This window comes from Rattus norvegicus, chromosome 8 (assembly GCF_036323735.1).
Source record: "Rattus norvegicus strain BN/NHsdMcwi chromosome 8, GRCr8, whole genome shotgun sequence".
Classification (NCBI taxonomy): domain Eukaryota; kingdom Metazoa; phylum Chordata; class Mammalia; order Rodentia; family Muridae; genus Rattus; species Rattus norvegicus.
This window is the reverse complement of record NC_086026.1, coordinates 49592906-49605566: the sequence shown is the minus strand read 5'-3', so window position 1 is coordinate 49605566 and position 12661 is coordinate 49592906. Positions and strand designations below refer to the sequence as shown.

At 48.4% G+C, this 12661-nt stretch overlaps 1 protein-coding gene across 19 annotated transcripts in view; it reads left to right on the top strand.

Annotated features, from left to right (window-relative positions):
* Gramd1b (GRAM domain containing 1B) overlaps positions 1–12661 on the top strand; it is a 239324-nt gene that overhangs the window by 185399 nt on the left and 41264 nt on the right. The window contains exons 1-3 of one of the 19 annotated variants that reach the window (XM_063265095.1): positions 5052–5179; positions 6164–6290; positions 7378–7459. The exons of 14 other annotated variants lie outside the window; for them this stretch is intronic. Coding sequence is in view for 1 of the 5 variants with exons in the window: in XM_063265093.1 (XP_063121163.1) it covers positions 686–735 (50 nt within the window). In the remaining 4 variants the exon portion in view is untranslated. Of the gene's footprint in view, positions 1–318; positions 736–5051; positions 5180–5685; positions 6291–7340; positions 7460–12661 lie in introns of those variants that run through there. 4 more of the 19 variants (XM_063265093.1, XM_063265094.1, XM_063265097.1 and 1 more) reach the window with 4 other exon arrangements.

Sequence of the window (12661 nt, the reverse complement as noted above, 5' to 3'; positions counted from 1 at the left end):
GGCTCCCAGGAGCCTGGCCTTTTGCTTTGTCAGATTTGGGGATGAAGAGGAAATAATGCTTGCAGCCCCAGTAGCTCTGCCCTCCAAGCTGGCATGAATAATTGAAGGCTGGCTAGCTGACTGCACCAAAGAGTTGCATTATGTAAACCGGCAGGCTGCCTCTCTCTCTCTCTCTCTCTCTCTCTCTCTCTCTCTCTCTCTCTCTCTCTCTCTCTCTCTGTGTGTGTGTGTGTGTGTTCGTGTGTGTTCCTGCTCGAAAGGGTGTGTGTCTGCCGCCTGTGCGCCTGCGTGCCTGAGCTTAGAACAGCTGTCTGTGAGGGAGTCGGAGAGGGAGGAAGGGAAGGAGACAGAGAGAGAGAGAGAAAGAGAGAGAGAGAGAGAGAGAGAGAGAGAGAGAGAGAGAGAACAAGAACACGCAAGTGCAAAGGGACTTCTGCTCTGCTGCTCCGCCACACCAAATAACAGCCACAGAGGGAGGTGGGGGGGGGAATAAAAGGGTGCCATGCTTAAAATTCCAGAGCAGTAAGAAACAGCAGAGCAGGAGAGCGCCCCCAGCCTATGTAAGCTGTGCTCCCAGTCCCCTCCCCACTAGACACAGGGCTTTTGGATGGGTATGGAGGTGAGTGCCCTCCAACCTCCTCAGGGCCCCTGCTCCCTGCCCCCACCCCCACTGCCCAATGCATGAATGAATGAGTTTTCTGCACCGCACTCTGCTGCGTTCCTAATGGCTTCCAGGTTAGTGCTACCTTGTGCTGACGCTTGTGTGTGTGTGCGTATGTGTCAGTCTATCTTTGTTTCCTTGTGGGAATTTTGGGAAGTGGGCGGTTATGTCCTGGGGTGGGGTGGGGGCCCTGGGGGCCTGGAGCATGGACCTGTCTATCTGGTTGTGTGCTTTTTTTTTTTTTTTTTCCAATCGAGGCACTGGCTGCTCTGGGCTGCCAAGAACACAGACCTTCGGAGGCAGAGTAAATCTGGAGTCCATGTTGATTGCTTCCGTTCTCTGTCCGGGGGGGGGGGGGGGATTGAGAGAGCAGCCAGTGTGACATCATGCTGCAGAAATACCATATTCTTTCCCCTCCTGGTCTTTTCTCCTTTCTTCCATCTTCCCCACCACTCACCGTGAGCACTACCTGGGCTGAGCTGAGTGGTTCAGCACTGAGAGGTGGCCTTGGGGTAGACTGGAACTTGATGGAGTCCCCTTTACCAGCAAGACTTATTAGTAAGAGCCCTGTGACTCAAGCTCGATGGTCAGGAGAAGGAATTAATGGTGCGTCATAGAGGTGGCCAGGAGCTGCTGGGGGAGGCTGGACAGGCCATGTGCTTCTGCTCCCCCACCCACTGACTTCCTGTGGGTAGGAGGTGACAAGAGCGGTGACCAGGAAGATGGGCATAGATAATGCTTATCTAGAGGGAGAGGAGCATGCAGCATTTGGACCTGGCCAACAGAAAGAAAGTGTGAGAGCCGATGCAGGCAGTTTGCGACTGGGAAATAAAGGAACTTGCTTTGTTTTCCGTGACTTAGCTGGCACTAGGTTCACAGATTTGTCGTATGTTTTGAGAAAATAGACACCCAGTGGCCGGGTCTCACTCCCCCAAAACCTCCCTGCATTATTAGTTATTTACTTGATTCAAGGAAGTGGTGGTTGCAGGTAGGGGGACTTATCTACCTCCCCCGGCCTCAGCCAAGAGTTCAGCCAGGGCTGCAGGAAGCCATCTCTGCTGTCTTTGACATTTATTAGCAAACTGTTCTGGTCCTTGTCTTACCTCATCAGCTAACCTCGAAGCACTCCCCAGCTTAGACAAGTTCGGGACCAACATGAGAAAAGCTAGTCTTGGAAGAAGAGACAGAGAAAGGGGTGTTTTGTGGGGCTTCCTGAGGCAGGAGAGTAACCGTCATCATGAGTAGAAAGAAGCTCCTGAAGAACTTGTCGGTGGGCGATGAGAGGAGGATCTGCTGAGGTGATTAACTTGTTAGACATTGTGTGATTTGGAACTAGATATCAAGTGAGGACAAAATGAAGGGTGGGAACTTTTGCCATCCTACCTTCTTCCCCACCCTACTGACTCTAAACATTTCTGCTGCCACAGAGAGCAGACACACAGCCCTTCCAGAGTTGTGTGGCACTCCAGTCAAGCAGTTTCCTTGTCTGGGGACACAGGAAAAATGGACTTGCGGAAATCACAAACAGCACAGTGTTAGAGTAGGCTGATAAACTCTTTCGGTAAATACTTTGGCTTTGTGGGCCCATGGTCTCTGTGAGACACCTGAGGCTGTCTCAGTCAGTGGGAATCACTCTGAGTAAATGAGTTTGGGTGTGTTCACAATAGAACATTTCCCGGGATCCCCAAAAGTTTAACATGGCTACATTTTTTAATTTGTTTTTAAAAATATCTATTTAAAAATATAAAATCTATGAATTCATCTAGGGAAGAATTTAAGGCCCGTGGTTTTGTATCTAGCTTAGAGATATAAGCCTATCATCGGCACTTGAGAATAAGAACTGGGTGACTTCATCGCCGCAACCGGAACTCAGGACCCGCCTAGTGAGGGGAAGTGGTGAGTGGGTGTGTTCCTTGTAGGGATGTACGTCAGTATGTAACACGTGTAGACACCCTACCCTTAGCAAGGATGAGGTAAAAGCAAGTACTAATTCTAGATTTCCCTGATTCAGAAGATGGCTCCAAAAATAGGTTTGCGCTCTGATTTCTCAAGTCCCTGACACGGGGGGGGGGGGGGGGGTGGAGTGGGGGGGGTGGGATGGGAATCATTCTGCTCTATTCTGAGTCTGTTTGACCACTTCTGCTGTATTACAGCCATGTTTGGGCTCACCAGTATATTGGGGCTGTGATTGATTAGATTCCAATTCAGAGGACAGTGGAGTTGGCCAGGCTGCTGAGGAGTCAACCGTCATGTTATTGGCAGGGATCAGCTCGTGTGGAGCGGCCTGGGAGCTGTATGAAAATATTGCTTAGAAAAGAAATGAAACTTATGTTGTGGTTGCTTGGAGGGGGTGGAAAGAACTTTGGTAGGAAGCTACAGGAAGTAGTTTGAGCTTTATTCAAGTTATTCAAAAGATCAACAGTTTGCATGCCAAATAATGGCTCTCATCACTTCATGTGTAAGAGCTACCAGAATAGAGACTGGCACGCTGGGAGCAGTGGCTGTGGGAAAGTGCCTGCTTCTAACTTGCTGGATCCTGAGTTTGTTTCCCCAGCACTGCAAACACAAGACCACAGTTAAAGGAAATTTGTATGGAATGTTGTTGGAGGGGGGGGGGGGATGATGCTTCTTAATTTCTGAGAAGAGGTTTGAGGAAATAAATTTCACTTTCAATAAAGGAGATAAGGAGTGGAAATAGTTACAGCTCAGGACCTGACCTCATGCTTAAAGAGCTGTAAATAAAGAAAGTGGTATTAACTGTTATTTTTAAAAATTCTGGGTGTGGCTGAGCACACCTTTAATCCTAGTACTCGGGAAGCAGAGGCAGGCTGATCTCTGAGTTTGAGCCTGACCTGGCCTACACAGTGAATAGCCAAGGCTACATAGCGAGGCCCTGTCTCAAGCACACAAACAGATGGACAGACAAACAAGAAAGCTGTTTTTTTTTTTCCCTTGAATATAGTTTCAGTTAGGCAGATAGACTCCCCCTCTAATAGTCCTAATTATTCTAGATACCCATGGCTTTAGCATAATGGTTTTATATAAAGTATATATGTGCTTCTGTGTGTGCACGCCCGCATGTGCCTTCGAGACCAGATGAAGATGCTGGGGTCTTCCTCTAGCATCTACCACCTTGGTTTTTTTGAGACAGGGTCTCTCACTGAGCCAGAGTCTGTCGTTTTAAGTTAGGTCAGTTAAGCTAGACCAGCGAGCTCTTGGGCTCCACCCGAGTCCAGCCTCCAGCAATGAGGTTTCCAGGAGTACACATCTACATCTGCCCTTTTATGTGTGTGTGCTGTGTATTTGGACTCAGACTTTAATTTTAATTTCGCAGTCGGTGATAAAAAAGAAATGAGAGCTAGGTTTGAACCTGAGGGGTCAACAAAGGGCTAGCAGGTGGCTGTACCAAGGAGGTGAGAACTGTTGAGAGAAATGGACAGGTTGCTGTTCTTCTGTGCTCGTCCTCCTGCCCATATAGGATCTTTTCATCTGACATAGTCCTGTGGGTATCTCTGCTCCCTGTGTGGATGTAATCCTGACCACAGAGAAAGCCGCAGTGCCGAGCTGGTTGTGGGCTCAGACTGCCCGTGCCTGGTTTCTGTAGGCTTTGTCTAATGTAGCTCTGAGCCCTTCTGACCCAGAGATGCTGAGGCTCTCGGTGCTTTGCAGTGTGTTGTTTCCCACCCTCCTCTCCGATCCCTGTGGGGCTGAAGAGAATGTACACTCATTTTCCTCTCAAGGTTAAAGCTAAAGCTGGGAGGAGGGGTTCCCCGTGTGGTCATGCACAGGGAAGGGGCTGAGTCAACAAGGCCACCTAATTTCTGCTCTACAACCCTTTGCTTCTTGAGCTTCATTGCCTTGACCTATGATGAAGACAGACAGAGAGAGAGAGAGAGAGAGAGAGAGAGAGAGAGAGAGAGAGAGAGCCATTAAATCGTAGTAGTTCCTGTTACATGGTGCTTGCTAACTACACTTCTTTCTCGTCCTCCAGATTAGACATTCCTTAGTCAGAGATGCTATTCCTCATGTCAAGACACGATCTGTTTGATGAATGGGATAGGATGGGGTGGGATGGGGGTCGAAACACATATATGCTTGAGTGAATGTAAAGTCCAGAGGGCAACTTCTCTGGTGTCATCCTCAAGGATGCCAACTGTCTTCATTAGTCAAGGTCTCTCATAGGCCTGGAATTCACCTACTAGGCTAGCCTGGCTAGCAATCTAGCTCTAGAAATCCTCCTACTTCTGCTTCCACAGAAGCAAAATCAAAACCCCATCCTCGTGCTTGCGAGGCAAGCACGTTACCAAGGGGAGCTCTCTTCCCCTTGCCCTAGCCCTGAGCCATTTTTATTTTGCTGAGGCTGGGGGAGGGGCCCATGATGAGCAAACTCAGAAGGAGCTGGAGATTCTATTCAGTTGAACTCCTCCTTGCCTTATTTGACTAGCTGATGGTCTCCCAAGTAGACTGAAAATCTTTTCCAAGGAATTCCTGAGATAGCTTAGCGTCTGCTTTGACCAGGTCCCGTATTCCTGAGCCTTGAAGATTCTGAAAAGCTTTGGGTAGAGTTGTACTTAGATTTGCCAAAGACTGCTAGCGCCAAGTTTAAAAACTGTTAAGCCCCTACTCCGTGTCCAGTGTCATGTTTAACGTATATGGATACAAAGAACCATGACCTAGCCACTGCCCAGTGGGGCCCTGAGAGGGAATTTGTTTTACACAGAGGTGCTTAGAAAGCACTTGCTTGGTGATGTTAACTGAGTGAGATTAGCTCTATATTTACAGAAAAATTCAGAGTAGTGGTGGTGGTGGTGATGGTAGGAGGGGAGAGAGAGAGCGAGAGCAAAAGCAAGAGCGAGAGGAGAGCAAGAGCGAGAGGAGAGCGAAAGCGAGCGAGCGAGCGAGCGAGAGAGAGAGAGAGAGGAGAAGAGAATGATTATTGATGAGGTCTTTTTTTTTAAGAGACTACGGTGCCTGCCTGCATTGGCCTGTTACTGAAATTCTCATGCAGAGGTCCCCAGACTGTGCGGTCCCATGCATGGAGTAGAAGTGTAATCAGTAAGGCCCCTTCCAAACTACACTGTTGACCATGTAGCCAGCCCAGCAGAACTGGGCCCCTGTCTTTCCGTTGCTCTGTTAAGAACACTCTGATGTGGATGAGTAGCACACTAGCAGGGTCTGTCTGTGATTTTCTTATGCTTCAATTTTTAAGGAGTCTCTGTGCTATGAAATTAGGGAGTCGGTATAGTACTGTTTTCTCCTTCCTGCCTCTGCCACACGGGGTGCAGGATTTAGGAATAAGACCCAGTTTCTTCACTGGGAATTTGTATTAAACTTTAAACCCCTTTCACTCCATGGGCAATTAGAGGAACATGGGCAGGTTTATTTTATTTTTTTTTAAGACTCTCTTTCAGGTAAGGCAGACAAGGAACACAGGTTCACAGAAAGACTTGTCGGGGGCACCAGAGAGCTCAGAATTTTAAACCCAGATATTCTGATGTCTAGACAAAATGGCAAGGCCAGCCAGGAGTTTGGAAGTGATGTCATATTTCAGTTTTTATCAACTCAGAAGTCGGAATAAAGACTAAGAGCTGGAGATATAAGGAAGGCTGACTTGGCCAGCTTCACACAGGTATGTCTAAGACAGTGCTAGAGTGGCTAGGCCTGTGGTCACTCAGGGCCTAAATGTGATCCCAGCATGTGGCAGTTGTTCCCATAGAGGCACTGGGGGGAACCCCCCAGAAGTGTTCATTATAGAGAGAAAAAGTAAAACCACGAAAGCATGACTGTTCATTTCCTGTAAGGTTAGGAGAGATAAAGGAACAGCGACGTGACGGGTGTGGGAGACAGCAAGGCCACTCTGTGGGGGGACGGCGAGGCCACTTGGGATGAGTGGTGCTTCAGCAAACTGTTGTGCAGAGACAGCCCTTGATTTTTGGTGTAATAGTGGGGGGGGCAATATGTGAAAATTTAGATGAGGAGAACAGAGGCCAAGTAGGAACCCTCAGGGGGAGGTGAACTTGGGTTTGAGGAAGAAAATGGTCCGGGGAGACTGGAAAAACACAGGGATGAAGAGATACAAGAAGAAATGAGCAGAGCAGCTCCATGCCCTCTGAGTAGCTGGTGATGATTAAGGACAGACAGACCTTGGAGGATTCAAGTCTTTCTCCCCAGAAAGCACAGACAAGGAGGCAGTGTGGACTGGGTGTGGCCTGCGCCTTTTTGACCAGCTGTCCGACTTCTGACCGGCTCTGTAGCATACTCGGTGTTATCCATGGAGATGACAATTTGCTTGTCTTTGAACTATCCACCGAGATAGCAGCAGCCCCGGCTTCTCCCGTGCCCTAGGAGGACCCAAACAAACTTATTTTGTTTTTGTAGGAAGAGGGGCAAAAGTGGGTCAGGCTGTTTTGGCATTTCAGGCATGGAGCCCCGGTTCCATTGCAGGCTCTGGTCTCCATGGAAATGAAAAATAGCGTTTGTCATGTCTGTTCCTGGTTTGAATTCCAAACTCTGGGCTCAACAAGCTGCAGGGAGGCCAGGCAGTGGGGAATGGGGTAGACGGAAGCTTCAACCATTGTGAAGAAGGGTCCTTCTCCTTTCCTTGAGCACGATAAGGCCTTTGCCCTGACCAGCTCTCTCTGTCCCCGTTACTTCTCTGGACCATGAATGCCAGTGTCAGGGTAACTGAAGTTCTGCTTTTCTCTCTTTGGCCCAAGACTTTACATGGATCCTGCCAATGTGTCACTTACTCAGTTAATTCATCAACAGCTGAGGTGACTGCTAAGACTTCTCCAGCAAGTATGTACCCAGTGGGAGACGGCTAGGTGGTCTGGTGGCCACCTGGCTGCCAGTGCTTAATGGGTTGTGTTGTTACTTCATTAAGATTTTCTTTGGAAAGCAATTTTAAGCATTCCCTTGCGTTATTACGTTTTCCGTTGTGCTCTGTAGGGGTGGGCATGTATCTATTTGTGTGCACATGGATTCCAGAGGTCAATATATCAGATGTTGCTTTTGATAATTTTCTTCTCTCTCTCTCTCTCTCTCTCTCTCTCTCTCTCTCTCTCTCTCTCTCTCTCTCTCTCTCATTTCTTGTTTGTTTGTTTGTTTACTTATTTTGAGACAAGGTCTTTCACTGAACCAGGAGTGCCCTGTCTCGGCTAGACTGGCTAAAAACAGCCAGCCCAAGGGACTTTCCTCTCAGGACTGGGGACACAGGATGCCGTTAGCATGTTGAGCTTGTGGGTGCTAGAGATGGAACCTAGGGTCCTCGTGGTTGTGTGGTGAGCACTTTACCAACGGAGCCCATGCTCCTTGGATTCTAAGCACCGGGAATGAGAGAAATCAATAGGCGAAGGCAACTGAGCCCTGGCAGTACCCTGAGTTATAGACACTGAACCCACAGCGTCGTGTAGACGGCGGCTCCACAGGATGTCATTGGGCATTCTTTTCCTGGAAGAAACTGGCTCCAGGGTGGAACCCTTCCAGGCTTAGACTTCAGGTTTTGGGGTATTCAGAGAGCAGTTCCATCCATGACCACAGGGAGCTCTTTGCATAAAGACAACACTATAGTGCGTTTTCCATGCTTTGTGCTTCAGCCTCATTCTGCAACCCAAGAAACTGTATGTTGGTGCAAAATTCTTGAGCTGTGTCTTTGTATTGACTGGGGAAGACTAATTTTTAAAAGTAGTGATTGATTCTTCTGTAGGAAGGAGATGTCAGGAGAACTAGGGACCCAGCTGGGATTTGTGATTGAAGCCATTGGCCTCATGACGTCCTAGTGGGTCTGCTGTTCCCACCTACTTTGCTATGGTTTTTGGTGGGCACAGACATTAAATTCAGAAACTCTTAGTGGACAAGCGAGACCATGAGGAAGAGTAACCACCGTCAGTAGTCCTCTATAGACTCCAAATTTGGAGCTGGTGTAGGTAGGCAGGCTTACTGATGGAGGCATTTGCAAGCAGCATGTAAATTCTTTGCAAAGTGCCACGTATACACACCTGTGGCCTCCCTATCTCAGACACAAGAACACAGGCTGTGAGCAAACTCAAGGAAGGGTGGCTAATTCACACGGACAATTGCAGTGGGTTTATGAAGAACAAAGGAAGATCATCAATGAGACTTCAGAGTCAGCACGAGATGGACAAGAACCAGCTTTTGCCAGATGCTGTGACTGGCAGGGAAGGGTGAGGCACCCACGTGTGCTAGTGATAATTAGCAGGGGACCACAAGCTAGGAGTACCCCATTGAGACCAGCTCTCCTCTACCACAGTCCCCTGCCTTTGCTCCATCAGATCTGCTTCAGGCCCCTACACTTGCAGGTCATGTAATGAGTTCAAAGTAACGTTTACCATTCCAGTGAGTCTGCCTACCTGTGGCACTGTGACAAAGACTCCGTGACCAAGGACCTATAGATCTATCAATTCTTTCTCCATTCTTCAAAGGGTGCTTTTTGGGCATAGTGGTTCTAGGGCTTTCAAGTGGTACTCATTTAAGATGCAGAGTCTGAAAATGATCCCCTGGAAATCAGCTGGAGGTTGCACGGGGTCACGACTGGGATCCTGGACTTTCCTTTGGTACCTCCCCCAATCCTCCATGAGTCATACCCAGCAACATTTACATCTTTTACACAATAGGCCCAGGAGGTTGAGGAAAGAGGCCAAAGGATTTTAAGACCCATTATTTTTTCCCTGTGACTCAGCTATTTATTGGGACTGGCTATGCATCGGGCATTATGCTAAATATCTTCAAATGAGAAAAACCCAGTCTCAGGAACCAAGGTAACACAGGAAGCAAATGGCTTAAACGGGCCTTCAAGCTGGCGCTGCTCACATGACACATTGGCAATTTACCCTACCCTACTGTTTTGAGGTACAATGCCCAGATTTTTAAATTTGGTGCTCTCCAGATGGCAGTGCCCCGGAATAGATCAGAGAGTCTTTTTTTTTTTTTTTTTTTAAGTTGCCAGTGCTCCTTGACACAGAGTATTGTAGCCGTGCATTAAGGGCTCCCTATGGCTGGGTTTGGGAATCTGATAGGGTATGAGCTAGGGTTGTGGAGATTGCAAGGACAGAGGCTGCAACCCAAACAGGCAGAGGTGCAGGGCACCCAGAGTGGCAGGCATATATTTTGCAGCATCGGGGACAGAAACAATCTTTCATAGAGACAAACACAGAAACTCCAATAAAGAACACCAGCTGACCATTGCTCTCTGCTCAGAGTTCCGAAAAAATGCACGGGTGGCCGATCAGGGAGCTGGCACTCTGACAAGGTCTGCCTGTGCCTGAAGGACCTCACTAGGGCTAAGGATAGGGAAGGGAAGCCAAGAAAAGTAGTGCAACTGCCAGGGCGTGCGAGGTGCAGGTTGGGGAGCTTGTGAAGAGAGTCGCTTTGTAGAAAGGAAACCTTTGTCCTTCGCTGCATTTCCCCATTGCTCAAGGATGTCAGCCAGACCCGAGTGTAGGAAGTGGGCTCTGACCACGCATAGCGTGAGACACTGTGGTCAGGCTCAAGGACATGCTTTTATTTTGTGAGCAAGGTGACTGGGACGGGAGCGAAATGGTCTCTGTTGCCAGTCTCACAGAGGTGAGAGTCAGTGAGTATCTTCCTGCTTAGGGTGGTCCTCAGGGTCTTAGCACAGCTATTGTTTGGGAGACTGGAGGGAGATGAAGGATGATAGGACTCCTTTGAGCTTCAGTTCTGTTTCTCATGCAGCTCCTTCTCACTCTCCGCATTTCCCACGCTGTTTAAGACTTTCATTCTGTCCCTGTTGCTTTTGCTTTCTCTCTCCTCTTTTTTTTTCTGCCCTTCTTTGACTGTCACACCTTTACCTGGCTCCGTTCTCTGAACCCAATTCTTCAAGGGAAGCTCTTCTCCTCTCTGTCTGTGTCTCTGCCTCTGTCTTTGTCTCCCTGTCTCTCTCAGAGACAATTCTTTCTAATACGGCTTGTTGGATCAGGCTAAGGGTGTGCAATAGAGTTTAGAAAGGTAAGTTGCCACACAAAATGCATAGGAACTGGCTTTGTTTGCTTAGCAGTGTGTCCAAATCTACAGGACAATGGCTGATCTTTTAATAGGTTTAGCAGTGCAGCAAGGCTAGTATTGACTCTGCCAAGGGGCAGAACTATGGTTACAGGGATTTCTTCTTGGATAGAAGAGGATTGGAGTGGAGGCTAAGCGTTGTGGGGTTGATGGCCTCCTACTATTCTGAAATCATAGTTAAGGCTATTAGACAAGTCCAGGCAGGACACCTTGATAACCCGAGGGAGGACCCTAAGACAGGAGGGGGAGGATGGAGTAATGAACCTTAGGGAAACAGAGTGAGTAGGACGGAGTGGGGTGGAATGGGAGAGTAGTGACAGTGTCTTTGGAGAAGGACAAGGAATAGGCAGAGGTCTGGGAGGAAGAAGGCCAGATTTACTTGGCACAATACTGTTGGGCCAGATGAGTCGGGCTTGTGGCAGAGGGAACTCACTCAGTAACAGGCGGAAGCAAGAGAAACAGAGTGAGCATGGAGGTGAATTGGAGGAGAACTGGATTCTCATTTGGGCAACGTGAGAAGATCTAGTGGAGCAGAGAGAGATGACTCAGTGGACAAAGATGCTTGCCCCCAAGCTTGAAGACTTGAGTTCGATTCCTGGGACCCGCCGGGTGGAAGGAAAGAACTAACTCCCTAAAGTTGTCCTCTAATCCCCACGTGTGCAATGTGGTATGTGCGTATGTGGAGGTCCCATGTAGAGCTCCCAGCTCCAATCCACACCCTACCCCCTCTCCCTCCCTGACGATACTGGGTGGGCTTGTGGACGCTCTCTCCTCTGTATTGAGTTTATCCAGGTGGCAGGGCATGGTAATCTTTACAAATGTCTCCATGGAGTATCTGAGGTTACAGCTAGATCTCCATGCAAATGTCACTGTCCTCTACATCCTGAGGCAAGGCCAGCGTGCAGTTTGCCAGACAGTTTTCCTGGGTTCTCTAGACTGGCTACTGTGCAGGTGGGCAGGGTTCTGCCCTTCCTTGCTCTGGGGCCCTGTAATCTCCCAGGCTAGCCCTTCCTATTTCCCCTGCCTTTTTCTGAGTATCCCTCTCCCTACCCCTGCCTAGCTCTTTCTCTGTTCTCTGAAAACAGAACAAAGTGAGTTCAATCTTTCCTCTCCACCCTTTTCTCTTCACCGCTTCTATTCTATTGAAAACACAAGCTAAATTTCAACCTGTACTGTGTTCACAGATTGTATGCCTAGGTATAACTGGATTCGGTGTTGTGGGAAGGACGAGTAACTTTTTAGAGGTGAATTTGGGGTAGGAGGGGTTATGAGAATAAGCCTTCACCCCTGGGTGGAACAGCATCTTCTCCCTACCGGGCATTAACCTTCATCTTTTAAACTGAAGGATAGTGCTACTGGCTGTTATTAGCTCAACTGAATGTCCTAAGACACACAGTGGTGCCTGCACCAGTGAGGCAGCTCAGTAGATAAAAGCGCTCACCGCCAAACCAGTGGCCTGAGTTCATTCCCCAAGACTCACACTGTGGAAGGAGGAAACAGACTCTGGCAAGCTGCCCTCTGACCTCCACAGGCATGCCCATGGCGCATGCATGAAAAAAAAGAATAAAACGCCATAATAATTTGTAAAAGACGTGCCTATGAAGTAGCATGTCTGTGAGTGAGTACTTTGAAAAGCAGGGTTGTCATTATGAGCAAGTGTTGAAACTTAGTGTGTATAAAATGAGCTGGCGATATTGAGGAATTCTTTCAGCGTCTAATTATCTTCCCTAATAGCTTCCTGCATATAGTTAAAGCTCAAACAGGATTGGATGGGTAGACTCAGAGATGGATGGGTGATTATTTACGTATTTAACTGCTTGTTTCTAGTCCTATTTCCCCCCTTTTACGCTGGCGCTACTGCCCCCTGGTGGCCAGTGGCAACATTACAATCAGCGTCCCTAGCCGGGTTGTCTCCTCAGCTTGTTGCCTGGGTTCCCTGAGCTGGCTCCTTTGCATGGGTCT